The sequence below is a fragment of the Carettochelys insculpta genome, chromosome 2, assembly GCF_033958435.1.
Source record: "Carettochelys insculpta isolate YL-2023 chromosome 2, ASM3395843v1, whole genome shotgun sequence".
In the NCBI taxonomy this organism is placed as follows: Eukaryota; Metazoa; Chordata; order Testudines; family Carettochelyidae; genus Carettochelys; species Carettochelys insculpta.
Genome location: NC_134138.1, coordinates 1,343,273 through 1,363,879, shown reverse-complemented (window position 1 = coordinate 1,363,879; position 20,607 = coordinate 1,343,273). Strand labels below are relative to the sequence as shown.

The 20,607-nt window shown below is 58.3% G+C and overlaps 1 protein-coding gene across 1 annotated transcript in view; it reads left to right on the top strand.

Annotated features, from left to right (window-relative positions):
• The window catches only part of LOC142009002 (microtubule-actin cross-linking factor 1, isoforms 6/7-like), a 177,971-nt gene that overhangs the window by 131,870 nt on the left and 25,494 nt on the right, over positions 1-20,607 (top strand). The window contains exons 32-35 of the mRNA XM_074986421.1: positions 1,618-1,780; positions 2,139-2,293; positions 15,250-15,324; positions 15,956-16,073. Of these exons, the coding sequence (XP_074842522.1) occupies positions 1,618-1,780; positions 2,139-2,293; positions 15,250-15,324; positions 15,956-16,073 (511 nt within the window). The remainder of the gene's footprint in view (positions 1-1,617; positions 1,781-2,138; positions 2,294-15,249; positions 15,325-15,955; positions 16,074-20,607) is intronic.

The window sequence follows — 20,607 nt, the reverse complement described above, 5'->3', positions numbered from 1 at the left end:
TAGGGGGCCCTGGGGCGGCTCAGGGCACCGCAGCGGGGTGCAGGGTGAGGCGCAGCCGTGGGGCTGGGTCAGAGCAGTGCATGCTGGGAGCCACAGTGGGCCAGGACCAGCCCGCTGGGTGGCAAGGTGCAGTGACGGTGGCTCCTGGGCTGCAGTTGAGAGGTTCAAGGCAGGGCCAATTGCTTAAAACAGGCCACGTACAGCCCAAGTCGGGGGTCCTCCACTCTACGGCCCCAGCCCGTCACACGGAGCATGGCTGTGCCCCACTCTGGCCAGGGAGCGGTCCCACAAGCACGTCCCTCGCACGCTCCGTTGTGCCACAGCCAGGTGGGAGGTTATGGAAAACCGCACCACCTCCACATGGGTCCTGCCCGTCCCCAGGGCCCAGCCACACCCCCAGGGCAATGACCAGCCCTCAGCACCCACTGCCCGCAGGTTTAGCCATCATAGGAAGGCAGGACTCAGACAAGTGGGCCGTGATGTCCTGCGCCGCCTCTGTGTCGCGAGTCACCAAGCAGAACGCACCGGCTGCGTGTACCGTGCCCACCACTCCCAAGAGACCCAACGGGCTTGTCCAGACGGCCACGAGCGAGAGGGGGAGGGAGCTCTGGTTTCTGTGCGGTGTCACTGGGGCAGGGCTGAGGGCTGGCGGCTCCAATCCTGGGGGTCTTTCCTGGCGCTGATTCCCAAAGAGCTTGTTTTCGGACCCCAGATGGTATCGTGAGCTTGAGTCCTACAATATCATAACCAGCCCTGACCTAGTGTCCCAGACTTCCCTAGCCAGTCACCCCCATCCCCTTATCTGATCTGCCCCCAGCGAAATTATCCAGCAGAGCCAAACAGGTAAAGACCCAGACAGACCATGCGCACAAGAGAGCCGTGGGGACCACAGTGATGGGGGGGTCGTGCCAGACCAAATGCTGCCACTCCAAGCTTGGGTTAATCGCTTTGAGATCACTGTCTGTCTTTGGTGCTGGGGGGCCATTAGGACAGGGTCTCACCCCATTGCAGTCTCATGGAGATGGAATGAGGATGTGACTCCCTGCTCTCCGCTAAAGGCTGCTGCTCTGTCATTCCGGCTGCAGACGAAAACTGTAGGCTTTAGGCCTTCCAATATGGCTACAGGGAAAAGGCCGTATTCTTACGCTTATCACAGACACCTGGGGCGGGAAGGGACCTCAGGAGGTCAGCTAGTCCAGCCCCCTGCCCAGAGCAGGACCAACCCCCCCTAAATCCTCCCAGCCAGGACCTTGTCCAGCCGGGACTTAAAAAACTCCAGGGATGGAGAATCCACCACCTCTCTAGGCAACACATTCCAGTGCTTCACCACCCGCCTGGGGACGTAGTTTTTCCTAATATCCAACCTACACCTCCGCCTCTGTAACTTGAGGCCCACGTGCTGTTTCGCCCCTCTCATGGCCCTTGCCCAGCTGAGCTGCCCTGGGAGTGTGGGGCAGACACACCGGTTCCTCCCATCGGCTCCATTCCCCGCTCCCTCTGGCCCGTACCCGGCTCAGCCACCCTGCGGATGCAGCGCGCACTTTCTCTGTGCCTGCCCCCAGCCCGCGCCCAGCCAGCCACCACCCCCAGTTCATTCCTGCTGTCCCTGTCTCTGAGGCGGAGGAGTTTGCGCACTTTGACTTTGGTGTCTGGAGGAAGCGGTACATGGAGTGGATCAGCCACAGGAAATCCCGCATCCTGGACATTTTCCGAGGCATTGACCGGGACCAGGACGGGCGCATCAGCCAGCGGGAGTTCATCCAGAGCGTCCTCTCTTCCAGTGAGCCGGGATGTGGGCCCTAGAGTTGGGGGGGTCCCTCCATGGTGTCTGCAGAGCCCCCAGTCTGGTTGGTCTGGCTGCTGCAAGCTTCACACTCCCCCCATCACAGGGTTTCCATGGTGACTGGCCGTCATGGGTGGGGAGAAACGCCTCAGTAGGGACCAGAGTAAGTGTGCTCTGCGCCCGAGGCAGCTTGCCAGGCAGGTGAGCTGGTGCTGTGTGGGGCAGGAGGGGATGTGCAGGGTCCTGACCCTGGGCACTTGCTCCCTTGGGAAGGGTGGGGCCAGGGAGGCCCAGAGCCACCTGGCTCACAGGGGCACCACTGCAGCGGCCCTGACAGCGTGTTTCCCCTGCCCAGAGTTCCCCACTAACGTCCTGGAGATGAGCGCTGTGGCCAGTATCTTTGATATGAATGGTGACGGCTTCATCGATTACTGCGAATTCGTCAGTGCCCTGCAGCCCAGCCGGGACCTGCTGCGGAGGGTCGCTGACGCCGACCAGATCCAGGACGAGGTATGGAGGGGTGCGGAACAGGGAGCTCAGGCACGCGGGGGAACCAGGAGCTGGATAAGACGAGCGTTTGCAGCTGCTGCAGAGGGAGATGGGCAGCAAGCGGGAGCCCGTGGCTGGCAGGGACCACTGGTATTGTGTGGGCTGGCTGACCAGTGTCATGCAGCCCGGGGGGGGTGCCCCAGATAACTCCTAGCACAGAGGCGAACACCCAACCCAGATCCAACCCTGGTCAGCGCTGGAGACTCCACCTCCAGTTGGATACACTGCCCAACCGCTTCGATTCCTTCCCAGAGAGGAATGCAGCCTCACATCCAGCCTGCATCTGCCTGGCCTCATGTGATGGGGTTCAAGGTCCCCAGGCTCTGCAGCCGTCCGCAGGCAGGAGTGACTCTCACCCAGCAGGAGAACACCAGGTGTATTACCCGACAGGACACAGCGTCGTACAGAGGAGCCAGTGCAGCCAACAGAGACAGACAGTGCAATCCATGTTGGGGAGAGGAGGCCCCGAGGGGCCCCTGGAGCTGGGGCCTGGCCCCCTCCTTTGTCTCTCTCTCTCTCGCAGCCCAGACTAACTGCTTCCAAATCCCAGTTCCAGTTCAAACCCCTCAGGCTCCACCTCCTCCTTTGTCTCCAGTACGAAGCTGTTACCTGGTCACCAGGTTACCCTCAGCAGGAGCTCCCCACCCTGTGTGAGCCCCTGTGATGGGGTTCAGGGGTCCCCCTGCACTGCACCCCGTCCGCTGGCAGGAGTGACTCTCACTCAGCAGGTACAACAGGAGGTTTATTAGGCAACAGATGCCCAGTTTCTCACAGAAGCGACAATACAGCAGTCAGAGACAGACCTTCCAACCCGTCCTGGGGAGAAGACCCCGAGGGGTGCCCCTCAGGGGTGTAGCTTTCCCCCTGCTCAGGCTGGCTGCCTTCCAGCTCTCTCTTCCCCTAGCCTCTAACTGCCGCCCACGATTCAAAACCAGCTCAGCTCCTCCCTCCTCTTTGTTGTGGGCAGAGGTGTTACCTGCCAGTTGTAGCCCCAGGGTCATCCTTAGCCACTGGGAGCTGCTCTGCTTGTCTCAGACATCCAGCCTGACTCACACATACACTCCCCCCACTCCATCACATCTCTCCCCCCTTCCAGACCGAACTGAGCGGGGTCACTTAGCCAGTGAGCTGGGGAAGTTCGGGGCCCTCCCTGCGTGACAGGGCATCGGCTATGGGGTTGTTGTTCCCCTTGACATGGACCACCTCCATGTCGTAGTCCTGCAGGAGCAGACTCCACCGCAGGAGCTTGGCGTTGGCCCCTTTCATGTGATGCAGCCAGGTCAGGGGTGAGCGATCGGTGTACACGGTGAAACGCCGTCCAAACAGGTACGGCTGCAGCTTCCCCAGCGCCCACACCATGGCCAGACATTCCTTCTCTATGGCCGCGTAGTTCTGCTCCCGGGGCAGCAGCTTCTTACTCAGGTACACAATGGGGTGTTTCTCCCCTTTGTCAGTCACCTGCATTAGCACCGCCCCCAGCCCCACGTCCGAGGCATCGGTGAACACCAGGAAGGGCTTGTTGAAGTCTGGATTTGCCAGCACTGGGGCCCTGACCAGAGCCTCCTTCAGCGCGCAGAGGGCCTCTTGGCACTGCTCTGTCCAGACCACCTTGTCAGGCTTTCCCTTTTCACACAGCTCCGTGAGGGGGGCTGCGATGGAGCTAAAGTGGGGCACAAACCTCCGGTAGTACCCCGCCATCCCAATGAAGGCCTGGACCTGTTTCTTAGTCTGGGGTGTGGGCCAATCTCTGACAGCCTCCTCTTTAGCTGGCTCTGGCTTTAAGCAGCTGCTGCCCACCTTGTGGCCCAGGTAGGTCACCTCAGCCCTTCCCACCTTGCACTTCCCTGCCTTGATAGTCAGACCGGCCTTCTGGAGTCGGTCCAGCACCTGCTTGAGTTGGGACACATGGTCCTCCCACGTCTGGCTGAAGATGCAAATGTCGTCCATGTAAGCCAGGGCAAAGCTCTCCATCCCTTTCAGTAGCTGGTCCACCAGACGCTGGAAGGTAGCGGGTGCCCCCTTGAGGCCAAAGGGCAGGACCAGGAACTCGTAGAGCCCCACAGGGGTGATGAAAGCCGACTTCATCCGGGCATCTTGGTCTAATGGCACTTGCCAGTACCCCTTGGTGAGGTCTATGGTGGTGAGGTAACGGGCTCCCCCCAGCTTGTCTAAAAGGTCATCAGGCCTGGGCATGGGGTAGGCGTCCGAGACAGTGATGGCGTTAAGCTTGCGATAGTCCACACAAAACCGAACAGACCCATCTTTTTTAGGGACTAACACCACGGGAGAGGCCCAGGGGCTGGAGGAGGGTTGGATCAGCCCCAGAGCCAGCATGTCTTCAACCTCCCGCTCTATGTCCTGAGCCGTCTTCCCTGTGGCTCTGAATGGCACACACTTGATAGGGGCGTGGTCTGAGAGGGGAATAGACTCCAGCAAGGAGCCGGCTCCAGTCCTTGTGAGCAAATCCACCAAGGGATCATCCCCCTGCCCCTCCCAGTGTCTGCACACTGCCAGCACCAAGTTCTCTCTGTCCCAGTAAGGTTTCATCATGTTCACATGATAGACCCGGTGGCTGTGGGCCCAGTTAGACAGTTCCACAACATAATTCACGTCATTTAGCTGTTTGACGACCTTGAAGGGCCCATCCCAGGCCACTTGCAGCTTGTTCCGCCGCACAGGTACAAGGACCATCACTTGATCCCCGGTGGCATAGGCTCGGGCCCTGGCGTTACGGTCATACCAGACCTTTTGCTTCCTTTGGGCCATGGAGAGGTTCTCCCTGGCCAGGCCCATGACCTCGGTGAGTTTCTCCCGGAAGGTCAGTACATACTGTACCACTGACTCCCCTTCAGGAGATGCCGTCCTCTCCCACTCTTCTCTGAGCAAGTCCAAGGGTCCCCGTACCCTCCTTCCGTACAGCAGCTCAAACGGGGAGAACCCCGTGGATTCTTGGGGCACCTCCCTGTATGCAAACAGCAGGTGGGGTAAGTACTTGTCCCAGTCATGGGGGTATTGATTCATGAAGGTTCTCAGCATCTGCTTCAGAGTCCCATTGAACCTCTCCACCAGCCCATTGGTCTGCGGGTGGTAGGCTGTGGCCCAGGTGTGCCGGACCCCACATTTGTCCCACAAGCTTTGCAGCAGGGCTGACATGAAGTTGGACCCCTGATCGATGAGGACCTCCTTGGGGAACCTCACTCTGCTGAAAATGGACAGGAGTGCATCTGCCATGGTGTCAGCGTCGACAGAGGTCAAGGCCACTGCTTCTGGGTATCGCGTGGCAAAATCTACCACCACCAAACTATATTTCTTCCCCGAACGCGTTGCCTTCCTGAAGGGTCCCACTATGTCCATAGCCACTTTCTGGAAAGGCTCCTCTATGATGGGCAAGGGCCTCAGGGCAGCTTTCCCCTTGTCTTGGGTCTTCCCCACCCTCTGGCAGGGATCGCAGGACAGGCAATACAGACGGACAGCTGCAAAGGTCCCAGGCCAAAAAAAGTTCTGTAACAACCTTCTCCTGATGCAGTGGATCCCCTGGTGTCCTGCGAGTGGGACATCATGGGCTAGGTACAGCAACCTGCACCGGTACTTTTGGGGAACCACCAGTTGCCTCTGGACCTTCCATGGCTCCGCTTTGCGTCTGGGAACCCATTCCCGGTACAGGAATCCCTTTTCCCACAGGAATCTCTCCCTGCAGCCCTCCCCCAGCTGTGGAGCTGGGCTGAGACTGGCCAGTTCCCTCAGCTTCTGCAAGGAGGGGTCTCTCTGCTGCTCTGCCTGGAACTCTTCGGCTGGGGCAGGGGCGGATGCTACTTCCCCATCCCTGCCTGGCTCCAGCACCCCTGTCCTGTGAGATCTGGTTTTTGGGGGCCCCCTTTCTCTCAGGGTTGGCCCCTGTGGCTTCTGTGACTTTGGCTGGGCCTGTACCCCTGAATCTGGGGAACGCACCTCTCGTTTTCTTTGGCTACGGGTCAGGACCAGGGCACGAGGGCGTTCACCTGGCCAGTTCCCCAGGTCACCCCCATCAGTACATCCTCCGGCAAATGGCTGTGCACGCCCACTTCCTTGGGGCCTTCCTTCTTCCCCCATTTCAGGTGCACCCTCACCATGGGCACCTTGAAAGGGGTCCTATCAATTCCTGTTATCGTCAGGTGGGAATCGGGTATCATGCAGCCCGGTGCCACCACCCCGGGTCGGGCCAGCGTCACATCAGCGCCTGTGTCCCAGAACCCTGTGACTTTTTTCCCGTCTACCTCGAGGTGTTTAAGACACTTGCTCCGCAGAGGCAGTGCCACCCCCACTCTGTAAACTGACCTCTGAGCATTTGGTCCCCCTGGTGAGCTGGTCTGTGGGGCAGACTCGGCCCAATCCGAGTGCCCCCTGTCAGCAGCACCCACCTTGGCCGCCAGCCCCTCTGGCTTCTGGGACTCAACCCAGTTGACTCCATGACCCCCCGGCCTGCTCAACCTGTCTGGGAGCCTGGGGCACTGGGCTGCTCTATGCCGCTTTCGCCCACAGCGATAACAGCCTGGGTCTTGTTGTGTCCCTCGGACCAGCTGCTCTGTCCAGGCTCTGCTTGGCTCTCTGGGGGGTGGGTGGCTGGCCCCTCTTTCCTGGGCTCACCCAAGAGGTGGTCCCCTCCGTTGTACGGTCAGGAACTGGTCTCTCTGAGATTCTCGGTCCCTCCGGGACTCCCTTTCTCTCCGGGACTCCCTCTATTTGTGGGGCTCACTCTCTTTGTGGGGCTCACTTTCAAACCTGGACCGGCTGTTTGTGAAGTCATCTGCCAGTTTCCCTGCATTGTGTGAATCCCCAGGCCTCTGGTCCACGAGCTGCACCCTCAGGTCAGGTGCGCACATCTCGTAGAATCGCTCCACGACCGCCAGCTCGATCAGGTCCTCTACGGACTGGGCTCCCATTCCGAACGCCCACTTCTGGTAGTATTGCCTCATGTGGGCGGTTGTATCTACATGGGTTTCCTCTGGCCTCTTCTGCGCCTCCTGGAACTTCTTCTTGTACATCTCCGGAGTCAGCCCCAACTTACGCAGCAGGGCCTGTTTGAACCGTTCATAGTCCCCAGGCTGCAGCCCCTCCAGCTGGCTGAGCACCACTGCGGCCTTCTGGCCCAGCAAGGGGGTGAGGTGCCGGAGCCACTCAGATGGGGGAACCTCGTGCAACTCACAGGCTCGCTCAAAGGCAGCAAGGAACTCGTCCATGTCCCCTGGGCCCTGACACTGGGCCAGCACACGCGTCTCCAAGTGACTGGCCACCCCGAGCCGTCTGGCCCTCTCCCCGCATACCGCAGCTGGGGCCTCTTGGCGTCTCACCTCTGCCATGGCTCGCTCATGCTCCCGCTCTCGCTCTCTCTCCTCCCGCTCTCGCTCTGTCTCCTTCCGTTCTCGTTCTTTCTCCTCCCGCTGTGTCTCTTGTAGCTGGCGCTCGTGCTCACGCTCTCTTTCCCGTTCCTGGCGCTCACGATCCCTCTGCCGTTCCTGGGCTTATACTTCCTTTAATCTGACCTCGAGCTCCAGCCGTCGCAGCTCTGCTGCGGGGGACTCTGCCCGCGATGGACCACCGCTAGCTGAGTGCGACCTGGTTGGCACCGTGTGCGTCTGACGGCATCGAGCCCCCGCTCCTGTCGGAGAATCTGAAACGCTTCCCGAGGCTGACCAGCCACTTCCTGCTGGGACAGGATCTGCCCCCCGGATCGGTCATTCTCTTCCAGCTGGGCAATCAGCTGGGCCTTGGTTGCCTTCCCCACGGTCAGGCCGCTCTCTCTGCACAGCCCCGCTAGCTCTGCCTTCAGGAGTCGGGTATAATCCATCTCCCCGCTGTCTCCTGGGGTATCCACTCAGCAGCAGCAGCTGCAGGAATTGCTCTGTTCCCCCTCTGGCTCTTGTGAGGCTCCTTCCTTCTCTTGCGCTCAATCAGCCACTGCTGGGAGCTCATCCGTGGGTGCAGTGCATCCCACTCCTGACACCAGTGTGATGGGGTTCAGGGGTCCCCCTGCACTGCACCCCGTCCGCTGGCAGGAGTGACTCTCACTCAGCAGGTACAACAGGAGGTTTATTAGGCAACAGAGGCCCAGTTTCTCACAGAAGCGACAGCACAGCAGCCAGAGACAGTCCTTCCAACCCGTCCTGGGGAGAAGACCTCGAGGGGTGCCCCTCTGGGGTGTAGCTTTCCCCCTCCTTAGGCTGGCTGCCTCCCCTCTCTCTTCTCCTAGCGTCTAACTGCCGCCTCCAATTCAAAAACCCAGCTCAGCTCCTCCCTCCTCTTTGTTCAGGGCAGAGGTGTTACCTGCCAGTTTTAGCCCCAGGGTCATCCTTAGCCACTGGGAGCTGCTCTGCTTGCCTCAGACATCCAGCCTGACTCACACACGCACTCCCCCCACTCCATCAGAGCCCCACACACACAGAATCACAGAATGACACAATCATAGGGCTGGAAGGGACCTCACGAGGTGTGATGGGGTTCAGGGGTCCCCCTGCACTGCACCCCATTCGCTGGCAGGAGTGACTCTCACTCAGCAGGTACAACAGGTGGTTTATTAGGCAACAGATGCCCAGTTTCTCACAGAAGTGTCAGTACAGCAGTCAGAGACAGTCCTTCCAACCCATCCTAGGGAGAGGAGCCCGAGGGGTGCCCCTCTGGGGTGCAGTTTTTCCCCTCCTCTGGCTGGCTGCCTTCCAGCTCCCTCTCCCCCTAGCCTCTAACTGCCGCCGCCGATTTAAAACCATCTTGGCTCCTCCCTCCTCTTTGTTCAGAGCAGAGGTGTTACCTGCCAGCCTAGGTTATAGCCCCAGGGTCATCCTCAGCCACTGGGAACTGCTCTGCTTATCTCACACATCCAGCTTGAGTCTCACACACGCACTCCCCCCACTCCATCACAGGAGGTCATCTAGTCCAGCCCCCTGCTTCAAGCAGGATCAACCCCTACTAAGTCACCCCAGCCAGGACCTTGTCCAGCCGGGACTTAAAAACCTCAAGGGATGGAGAATCCACCACCTGCCTAGGCAACGCATTCCAGTGCTTCACCACCCACCTGGTGAAGAAGTTTTTCCTAATATCTAACCTACACCTCTCCCTCTTCAACTTCAGACCATTGCTCCTTGTTCTGCCATCTGACACCACTGAGAACAGTTTCTCACCCTCCTCTTTAGAGCTCCCCATCAGGAAGTTGAAGGCTGCTATTAAATCACCTCTAAGTCTTCTCTTCTGTAAACTGAACAAGCCCAAATCCCTCAGCCTCTCCTCATAGGTCTTGTGCTCCAGACTCTTAATCATTTTTGTTGCGCTTCGCTGAACTTGCTCTAGCAAATCCACATCCTTTTTGTACTGGGGGGCCCAAAAATAGACACAATATTCTAAATGTAGCCTCACCAGTGCCGAATAAAGAGGAATAACTACTTCTCTAGATCTGCTCGAAATGCTCCTCCTAATGCACCCCAGGATGCCGTTAGCCTTCTTGGCTAGAAGGGCACACTGTTTTCTCATATCCCGCCTTTCATCCACCATAACCCCTAGGTCCCTTTCCATCGTACTGCTGCTGAGCCAGTCGGTCCCCAGCCTGTAACAATGTTTGGGATTCTTCCGCCCCAGGTGCAGGACTCTACACTTCTCCTTATTGAACCGCATCAGATTTCTTTTGGCCCAGTCCTCCAATTTATCCAGGTCCCTCTGGATTCTCTCTCTACCCTCCAACGTATCTGCCTTTCCCCCCAGTTTTGTGTCATCTGCAAACTTGCTGAGGGTGCAACCCAGTCCCTCATCCAGGTCATTAATGAAGATGTTGAATAACAGTGGCCCCAGAACCGAGCCTTGCGGCACTCCGTTTGAAACAGACCAACATCCAGATATTGAGCCATTGACCACTACCCGTTGGGCCCGACCATCAAACCAGCTTTCTATCCATCTTATAGCCCAAGGATCCAATCCATATTTCCTTAACTTATGGACAAGAGTGTTGTGGGAGACCGTATCAAAAGCCTTGCTGAAGTCAAGGTATATCACATCCACTGGCTTCCTTATGTCCACAGAGCTTGTTTCCTCGTCATAGAAGCTAATCAGATTAGTCAGGCAGGACTTGCCCCTGGTGAATCCATGTTGGCTACTTTTGATCACTTTCCCCTCCTCCAAGTGCTCCAAAACGGATTCCTTGAGGATTCCCTCCATTATTTTCCCAGGGACTGAGGTAAGGCTGACCAGTCTATAGTTCCCTGGATTGTCCTTCTTTCCTTTTTTAAAGATGGGCACTACGTTTACCTTCTTCCAGTCATCCGGTATCTTCCCTGATTTCCAAGAATCTTCAAGGATAATGGCCAAAGGTTCAGCAATGACCTCTGCCAATTCCCTCAGTACCCTGGGGTGCATTGAATCCAGACCCATGGACTTGTGTACATCTAGTTTTTCTAGATAGCTCAGAACTTGTTCCTTCCCCACAGATGGCTGCCCTCCACCTTCCTGTACTGCATCATCTAGGACCGTCCTGGGGAAGTTGACTTTGCCCGTGAAGACTGAGGCAATAAAAGCATTGAGTACTTCAGCTTTTCCTGCATCATCTGTCACTAGGTTACCTCCCTCATCCAGTAATGGCCCCACACCTTCTCTGATAACCTATTTATTGTTCACATGCCTGTAGAAACCCTTCTTGTTACTCTTCACATCCCTTGCCAGCTGCAGTTCCAATTGTGCTTTCGTTTTCTTGATTACTGCCCAGCATTCTCCAGCCGTATGTTTATACTCCTCCTTAGTCAACTGTCCTCGTTTCCATTTCTTATATGCATCCTTTTTGAATTTAAGCTGACTGAGGATTTCCCTGTTAAGCCAAGCTGGTTGCCTACTATGTTTGCATTTCTTACTACGCAGCGGGATTGTTTGTTCCTGTGCCTTCAGTAAGACTTCTTTAAAATACTTCCAGTTCTCTTCAACTCTTTTCCCCTTCATCTTCGTTTCCCAAGGGATCCTGCTCATCCGGTCTCTTAGGCAGTCAAAGTCTGCTCTTCTGAAATGAAGGGTCTGTATGTTACTGCTCACCCTTCTTCCCTTCGTCCAGATCCTGAAATCTACCATCTCATGGTCGCTGCAGCCCAGGTTCCCTCCCACTTCTATTTCTTCTACTAGTTCTTCCTTGTTTGTGAGGAGCAGGTCAAGTTGCGCATGGCCCCTGGTCGGTTCCTTCAGCACTTGTACCAAGACGTTATCCCCAACATTCCCCAAAAACTTCCTGGATTGTCTGTGTGCTGCTGTATTGGTCTCCCAACAAATGTCCGGATGATTAAAGTCTCTCATGAGAACCAGGGCCTGTGATTTGGAAGCTTCACTAAACTGCCTGAAGAAATCCTCATCTATCTCCTCTCCCTGATCTGGCGGCCTGTAACAGCCACCAACTACAATATCACCTCTGTTACTCCCACCTCTAAGCTTAACCCAAAGACTCTCAACTGGATTTTCTCCTTCCTCATACTGGAGCTCTGAGCAATCACACTGCTCCCTCACATATAAGCTGCGTCTACACGTGCACGCTACTTCGAAGTAGCGGCACTAACTTCGAAATAGCGCCCGTCACGTCTACACGCGTCGGGCGCTATTTCGAAGTTGAAATCGACGTTAGGCGGCGAGACGTCGCAGTCGCTAACCCCATGAGGGGATGGGAATAGCGCCCTACTTCGACGTTCAACATCGAAGTAGGGACGTGTAGACGATCCGCGTCCCGCAACATCGAAATAGCGGGGTCCTCCATGGCGGCCATCAGCTGGGGGGTTGAGAGATACTCTCTCTCCAGCCCTTGCGGGGCTCTGTGGTCACCGTGGGCAGCAGCCCTTAGCCCAGGGCTTCTGGCTGCTGCTGCTGCAGCTGGGGGTCCGTGCTGCATATACAGGGTCTGCAACTAGTTGTTGGCTCTGTGTATCTTGCACTGTTTAATGAAAGTGTGTCTGGGAGGGGCCCTTTAAGGGAGCGACTTGCTGTTGAGTCCGCCCCGTGACCCTGTCTGCAGCTGTGCCTGGCTCCCTTATTTCGATGTGTGCTACTTTGGCGTGTAGACGTTCCCTCGCTGTGCCTATTTCGATGTTGGGCTGAGCAACGTCGAAGTTGAACATCGACGTTGCCAGCCCTGGAGGACGTGTAGACGTTATTCCTCGAAATAGCCTATTTCGATGTCGCAACATCGAAATAAGCTATTTCGAAGTTGGGTGCACGTGTAGACGTAGCCATAGAGCACAACTCCTCCTCCTTTTCTCCCCGTCTGTCCTTCGTAAACAATTTATTATCATCCATGACAGTGCTCCAGTTATGCAAATCGTCCCACCAAGTCTCCGTTATTCCAAGCACCTCATACTTGTGTGACTGGGCCAGGGCCTCTAATTCTTCCTGTTTGTTCCCCAGGCTTCTGGCATTAGTGTACAAGCATCTTAGAGAAGGGGCCAATTGGCCCATGTTCTCCTCTTCACCCAGGAAACCCACCTGATTGTTCCCTCCTCCTTCCCCACTTACCTCCAGGCTTGTGTCACCTTCCCCCAACAAACCTAGTTTAAAGCCCTCCTCACTAGGTTTGCAAGCCTGCCCACAAAGACGCTCTTTCCTTTTTTAGTGAGGTGGATCCTGTCTCTTCTCAAGAATCCCTGTTCACGAAGCAGAATCCCATGGTCAAAGAAACCAAATCCTTCCCTGCTACACCACCTACGCAACCACACATTTACCTCTGTGATTCGATGATCCCTCCACGGACCCTTTCCTTCCACAAGGAGGATAGATGAGAAGACCACCTGTGCTCCGTATTCCTTGATCTTTCTCCCAAGGGTTACGTAGTCTGCCGTGATCTCATCAAAGTTGTTCTTGGCTGTATCACTGGTTCCTACATGAAGAAGTAGGAAGGGGTAACAGTCTACTGGTTGAAGACTTTTTGGCAGCGACTCTGTAATATCCCGAATTCTAGCTCCAGGCAAGCAGCAAACTTGCTGGGATTCAAGGTCCGGGCGGCAGACGGATGCCTCCGTCCCTCTTAGGAGGGAGTCCCCGACCACCACCACTCGTCTTTTTCTCTTGGGGTGGTGGTCATGGAACTCCCATCCCTCGGACTGCGCATCCCCTGCCTTCTAAACGGTGGGGACTCTTTCAGATACAATCCCTGGGAGGTATCAGCCCCGATTATCTCTGCTGTATCGCCTGTGGAGAGAGGCTGAAAGCGCGCGCGCGCACACACACACACAGGTATCCCCCCCCACTACGTCACACCTCAGCCCCGGGCTCCTGGTGGCTTTTCCTCTGCTGTGCGGAAGGGCCCGTGATCAAACGGCTGTTCCCAGTGCAGTGCTACGACCGTGCTGAACTGGCTCTGCTCGCTGTGAGGCAGAGAGGCGGCTTCCGGGGGGTGGGCACGTTGCATTTGGCACCTCGTTCTTCGGCCTCCACTGCCCCACAGCTCATGTGTGCCTGTGGAAGGGGCTGATGCTGGCGGTCACCCAGCCGGTTTCCCCACTACTCTGCCCCCTCTGCCAGCGACTAGCTCTGCATTTGGCTCTCAGGCAGGCTGGGTAACAAGAGTGCCTGGGGGGGACTTTGAGAGTATTCAGGGCAAACTGCTTAGAGAGAGGCCACTGACAGCCCAGGACTGGGTCCTCCCCTGTAAAGCACCGAGCCCGTCACACAGCACACCTCTTCACCCACGGGCCGGCAATTCCTTCAGACCCTTCAGGCTTCCTGTGCCACAGCCAGCACTGCCCTGGCACCGGTGAGAGGCTGTGAAAACCAGCCTCCCTGCATACAAGGGTTCTTCTGGTCCCACAGGACCAGCCACATGCCCCTGGTAAATGGAGGGAGTCCCATTCAAACCCAGCATGTAACACCAGCCAGCTGAACAGGGGCAATTTCTTAAAGTGCCTTGATATGCAAACGCCAGAGGTCTAGACATGAGCAGGCCCAGGTGTGGTGGCGTGGGTGGGGTGCGGCGGGGCGGGGCGGGGCGGGGCGGGGCGGGGCGGGGCGGAGCGGGCCCAGGCGTGGGGGCGGGGCGGGGTAGGGCAGAGCGGGCCCAGGTGTGAGGGCGAGGGCGGGGAGGGGCGGAGTGGATCCGGGTGTGAGGGCGAGGGCGGGGAGGGGCGGAGTGGACCCGGGTGTGGGGGCGAGGGCAGGGCGGGGCGGAGCGGGCCCAGGTGTGAGGGCAAGGGCGGGGCGGGGCGGAGCGGGCCCAGGTGTGAGGGCGAGGGCGGGGCGGGGTGGAGCTGACCCGGGTGTGGGGGCGAGGGCGGGGAGGGGCGGAGCGGGCCCAGTTGTGGGGGCGAGGGCGGGGAGGGGCGGAGTGGACCCGGGTGTGAGGGCGAGGGCGGGGCGGGGCGGAGCGGGCCCAGGTGTGAGGGCGAGGGCAGGGAGGGGCGGAGCTGACCCGGGTGTGAGGGCAAGGGCGGGGAGGGGCGGAGCGGGCCCAGGTGTGAGGGCGAGGGCGGGGCGGGGTGGAGCTGACCTGGGTGTGGGGGCGAGGGCGGGGAGGGGCGGAGCGGGCCCAGTTGTGGGGGCGAGGGCGGGGAGGGGCGGAGCGGGCCCAGGTGTGGGGGCAAGGGCGGGGCGGGGCGGAGTGGGCCCAGGTGTGAGGGCGAGGGCGGGGAGGGGCGGAGCGGAGCCGGGTGTGAGGGCGAGGGCGGGGAGGGGCGGAGCGGGCCCAGGTGTGGTGGCAAGGGCAGGGCGGGGAAGGGCGGACCCGGGTGTGGGGGCAAGGGCAGGGCGGGGAGGGGCGGACCGGGCCCACACAGGCGGGGTAGCTGGTAAGCAGCAGAGGGCCCGGAGGCCACAGCGGGGTATGCTGAGGGCGCGGAAGGGGTCTCTGCGGGCTGTTGGCCAGCGCCTGGGCCCCTCCTGACCTGGGGGAGCAGGGCTGCCGCCCACAGGCCTCGCGCTACCCAGGGCCTCGTGCTGTGTTCCAGGTCAACCGGCAGGTGGCCCAGTGCAGCTGTGCCAAGCGCTTCCAGGTGGAGCAGATCAGCCCCAACCGGTACCGGGTAAGTGCCGCGCCCGGGCGCGCTGCCTCCTGCCTGCCCGCAGCTAGGCACAGCGGCTGCAGCCCGGCGTGTCTCAGCCGGCGGGGCCACCAGCGTGGGCACGCGCCCCGCCCGAGCCTGTCTGAGCCCTGCTCTCTCCCCGCTGGGGAGCCAAGGGAGGCTCTAGACTGGGGCAGCTTCCGTGCTGCCCTTGGGCTCTGGACAGCAGCCAGGTGAGGTGCCCGGCTGCTACAGAGCGGCTGTGACTCCCCTGGTCAGTACAGGGGCCACAGCTGCCCCCTTGGTGCAGAGGGGCCAAGGGTCCTCCATCCCTCATACCCCCCCGAGTACAGCCGGACACCTGCCCAGGCCGTGGCCTCAGGCCAAGCTTGGATGGCTGCTCCGGCAGCACTCTGACGCCTGCACTGAACAGATGCCCTGAGTTCAAAGGGACAGGACCAGTATTCTGGGCACTTTCGGATGGCCCTGCCCCAGTCACTTACCCACCTCCTGGCCTGGGCCATGGCCTGGTGCCAGGCTGGGAAGGGGCACAACGCAGCACGGCATGGGTGGGTCGGGACAAGCCTGCCTGGGCCACCTGCTTGCTGCAGAGCCCTGGCGCCTCACAGGCTGCCCCCTCTTGCCGCTGCAGTTTGGCGAGTTGCAGCAGCTGCGCATGGTGCGGATCCTGCGCAGCACCTTGATGGTGAGAGTGGGCGGTGGCTGGATCGCGCTCGATGAGTTCCTGGTGAAGAATGACCCCTGCCGAGGTAGGCAGCATGCACGGGGCCAGGTGGAGCCAGCCAGCTTGGGGGGCACAGCTCAGGGAGTGAGCCGGGGATGAGGTGGGAGGGGGCTCGAGCCAGTTCTGTGTGAGAGGGATGAAAAGGGACCCCTAGATATTGAACGCGGCCCTGGCTGCTCTGCCATGGCTAAAGCTGCTCTTCTGCCATTTAGCAGGTGCTCCTGGCTATCCCTTTGCATTCTGTCCTCACAGGCACTGCTAAGCCCGCGTGGCTCAGAGCCCCCATCGCAGTTCAGGCGACTCCTGTTTAGCGCCCTCAGTTTTCTTACAGGCTTCAGCACAAAGTATGGGAATCATCAGGGTGGTCAGGTATCGGTCCCCGGCCCGTCGGCTGCAATATTCCGCCAGTACCTTGAAGAGACTGGAGTTGGTCCCTATTAACACAGACACTTCAGAGATCCCCTTGGGGTCAGGGCATACGAAGGCGGCTGTGTCTGTCTCTTCTAGAGGAGCCTTCAGTTCCTGAAGGCTTAGGCAGCTCCTTTCCCAGACCCTGAGGCCATTTCCCAACATTTTCCCAACTGAACCTCAGCTTTCCGTAAACTAAGCTGCGATTTTCCTCATTTCAGCAATTGGCAGCACTGTGCCCATCTTGACCACATCCATAGCAGGAGAATTGTCCTTTCCTCCTCCGCCTGGGTGGGATGGTGGCTCCAGATCATGGAATCATAGGAGTCTGGGGCTGGACGGGACCTCAGGGGGTCATCGAGTCCAGCCCCCTGCCCAGAGTAGGATCAACCCCCACTAAATCATCCTAGCCAGGACTTTCTCAAGCCAGGACTTAAAAACCTCCAGGGATGGAGAATCCACCACCTCTTTAGGCAACACATTCCAATGCTTCACCACCCTCCTGGTGAAAGAGTTTTTCCTAATACCCCACCTACTCGTCTCCCTGTATAACTCCTTGTTCTGCCGTCTGTCACCACTGAGAACAGTCTCTCTCCATCCTTACAGAGCCCCCTTTCAGGATGTTGAAGGCTTCTACCAAATCACCCCTCAGTCTTCTCTTCTGCAAACTAAATAAGCCCAAATCCCTCAGCCTCTCCTCATAGATCATAGGGGCTCCAGCCCCTTAATAATTTTCGTTGCCCTCTGCTGAACCCTCCCCAGTGCATCCACATCCTTGCTGTACTGGGGGGGCCCAAACTGGATGCAGTACTCCAGATGTGGCCTCCTCAGTGCCGAACGCAGGGGAATAATAACTTCTCTAGATCTGCTGGAAATTCTTCTCCTAAAGCACCCCAATATGCTCTTAAAACATGGATGCTGACTTCTGTCTCACCACAGCCTGAGGCTCCTCATCCCTGCAAATCCCAGCTTGGTCGATGATGCTTTGCAACTCAGCCATCTGTCCTGTCAGGACCTGAATTTGTTGAGCAAGGTCTTCTCTGGTGTTCACCTTCAGTACACCGGCTGTTTGTCAGGGTGCTGTGCTGGCTGGCTTAGGCATCTGAGCTTCCCAAAACTCACTGGCAGCCTCCCTCGCTTCCTCCTCTCTGACCTCTTTAATCAGCTGGGAGTAGCTTGGTGGGTGTTCCTGTCATTCTCTGAACCGGAGATGAAGTACAATCAGGCTGTAATACTGAGTGCTTCTTACACTTTGAGCCGGTCTGGCCTGGTCCATCTGCTCCACAGTAACTGCTCCCCTAATGACAGCTCTCTATAGCAGTCTCTCCAGCCTGTGTGTATAGGGTGAAACCTTCTCTCCCCGGTGCTGCTTAGCATTAAGGAAGTTACAATAACTGTCTTCAGGGCTCTCTACACTCCCAAACGCATGAGTGAGGGCCTCTAAGCAATCCTTTACACTGATCTCAGGCTTAGTGAGCTTCAGGGTGCGAATCACATCTAACGCTGGGCCCCTGAGACTCTATTAAACATCTTCGCTTCTCTCTGTCTGGTACAGCCCACTGCTCTAGTATTTCAGAGGTGTGTTCTAGCCAGGGTTCAAACTCCTCTTCCCCAGGAAATAATCTTAGCTTACCGTAGAAGATTGCCTTAGCATGGCGTAGTGCATGTGATGGGGTTCAGGGGTCCCCCTGCACTGCACCCCGCCCGCTGGCAGGAGAGACTCTCACTCAGCAGGTACAACAGCAGGTTTATTAGGCAACAAATGTCCAGTTTCTCACAGAAGCAACAGCATAGCAGCCAGAGACAGTCCTTCCAACCTGTCCTGGGGAGAGGACCCCAAGGGGTGCCCCTCTGGGGTGTAGCTTTCCCCCTCCTCAGCCTGGCTGCCTTCCAGCTCTCCCTTCTCCTCGCCTCTAACTGCCGCCCCCCGATTCAAAACCCAGCTCAGCTCCTCCCTGCTCTTTGTTCAGGCAGAGGTGTTATCTGCCAGTTGTAGCCCCAGGGTCATCCTTAGCCACTGGGAGCTGCTGCTTGCCTCGGACATCCAGCCTGACTCACACATGCACCCCCCCCACTCCATCACATCTCTCCCCCCTTCCAGACCGCACTGAGCGGGGTCACTTAGCCAGTGACCTGGGGAAGTTCGGGGCCCTCCCTGCGTGACAGGGCATCGGCTATGGTGTTGTTGTTCCCCTTGACGTGGACCACCTCCATGTCGTAGTCCTGCAGGAGCAGACTCCACCGCAGGAGCTTGGCGTTGGCCCCTTTCATGTGATGCAGCCAGGTCAGGGGTGAGTGATCGGTGTACACGGTGAAACGCCGTCCAAACAGGTACGGCTGCAGCTTCCCCAGCGCCCACACCATGGCCAGACATTCCTTCTCTATGGCCGCGTAGCTCTGCTCCCGGGGCAGCAGCTTCTTACTCAGGTACACGATGGGGTGTTTCTCCCCTTTGTCAGTCACCTGCATTAGCACCGCCCCCAGCCCCACGTCCGAGGCATCGGTGAACACCAGGAAGGGCTTGTTGAAGTCGGGATTTGCCAGCACTGGGGCCCTGATCAGAGCCTCCTTCAGCGCGCAGAGGGCCTCTTGGCACTGCTCGGTCCAGACCACCTTGTCAGGCTTTCCCTTTTTACACAGCTCCGTGAGGGGGGCTGCGATGGAGCTAAAGTGGGGCACAAACCTCCGGTAGTACCCCGCCATCCCAATGAAGGCCTGGACCTGCTTCTTAGTCTGGGGTGTTGGCCAATCTCTGACAGCCTCCACTTTAGCTGGCTCTGGCTTTAAGCAGCCGCTGCCCACCTTGTGGCCCAGGTAGGTCACCTCAGCCATTCCCACCTTGCACTTCCCTGCCTTGATAGTCAGCCCGGCCTTCTGGAGTCGGTCCAGCACCTGCTTGAGCTGGGACACATGGTCCTCCCACGTCTGGCTGAAGATGCAAATGTCGTCCATGTAAGCCAGGGCAAAGCTCTCCATCCCTTTCAGTAGCTGGTCCACCAGACGCTGGAAGGTAGCGGGTGCCCCCTTGAGGCCAAAGGGCAGGACCAGGAACTCGTAGAGCCCCACAGGAGTGATGAAAGCCGACTTCAGCCGGGCATCTTGGTCTAATGGCACTTGCCAGTACCCCTTGGTGAGGTCTATGGTGGTGAGATAACGGGCTCCCCCCAGCTTGTCTAAAAGGTCATCAGGCCTGGGCATGGGGTAGGCGTCCGAGACAGTGATGGCGTTAAGCTTGCGATAGTCCACACAAAACCGAACAGACCCATCTTTTTTAGGGACTAACACCACGGGAGAGGCCCAGGGGCTGGACGAGGGTTGGATCACCCCCAGAGCCAGCATGTCTTCAACCTCCCGCTCTATGTCCTGAGCCGTCCTCCCTGTGGCTCTGAATGGCACACACTTGACAGGGGCGTGGGTGCCTGTCTCTATTCGGTGGACAGCCAGGTCAGTGCGTCCGGGTCTGTCAGAGAACAGCTGTTGGTGCGAATGCAGCACCTCCTTGATCTCCGTCTGCTGGGCAGGGGTCAGCTGGTCTGAGAGGGGAATAGACTCCAGCAAGGAGCCGGCTCCAGTCCTTGTGAGTAAATCCACCAAGGGATCATCCCCCTGCCCCTCCCAGTGTCTGCACACGGCCAGCACCAAATTCTGCCTGTCCCAGTAAGGTTTCATCATGTTCACATGATAGACCCGGTGGCTGTGGGCCCAGTTCGACAGTTCCACCACATAATTCACGTCATTTAGCTGTTTGACGACCTTGAAGGGCCCATCCCAGGCCGCTTGCAGCTTGTTCCGCCGCACAGGTATAAGGACCATCACTTGATCCCCGGTGGCATAGGCTCGGGCCCTGGCGTTACGGTCATACCAGACCTTTTGCTTCCTTTGGGCCATGGAGAGGTTCTCCCTGGCCAGGCCCATGAGCTCGGTGAGTTTTTCCCGGAAGGTCAGTACATACTGTACCACTGACTCCCCTTCAGGAGAGGCCGTCCCCTCCCACTCTTCTCTGAGCAAGTCCAGGGGTCCCCGTACCCTCCTTCCATACAGCAGCTCAAACGGGGAGAACCCCGTGGATTCCTGGGGCACCTCCCTGTATGCAAACAGCAGGTGGGGTAAGTACTTGTCCCAGTCATGGGGGTATTGATTCATGAAGGTTC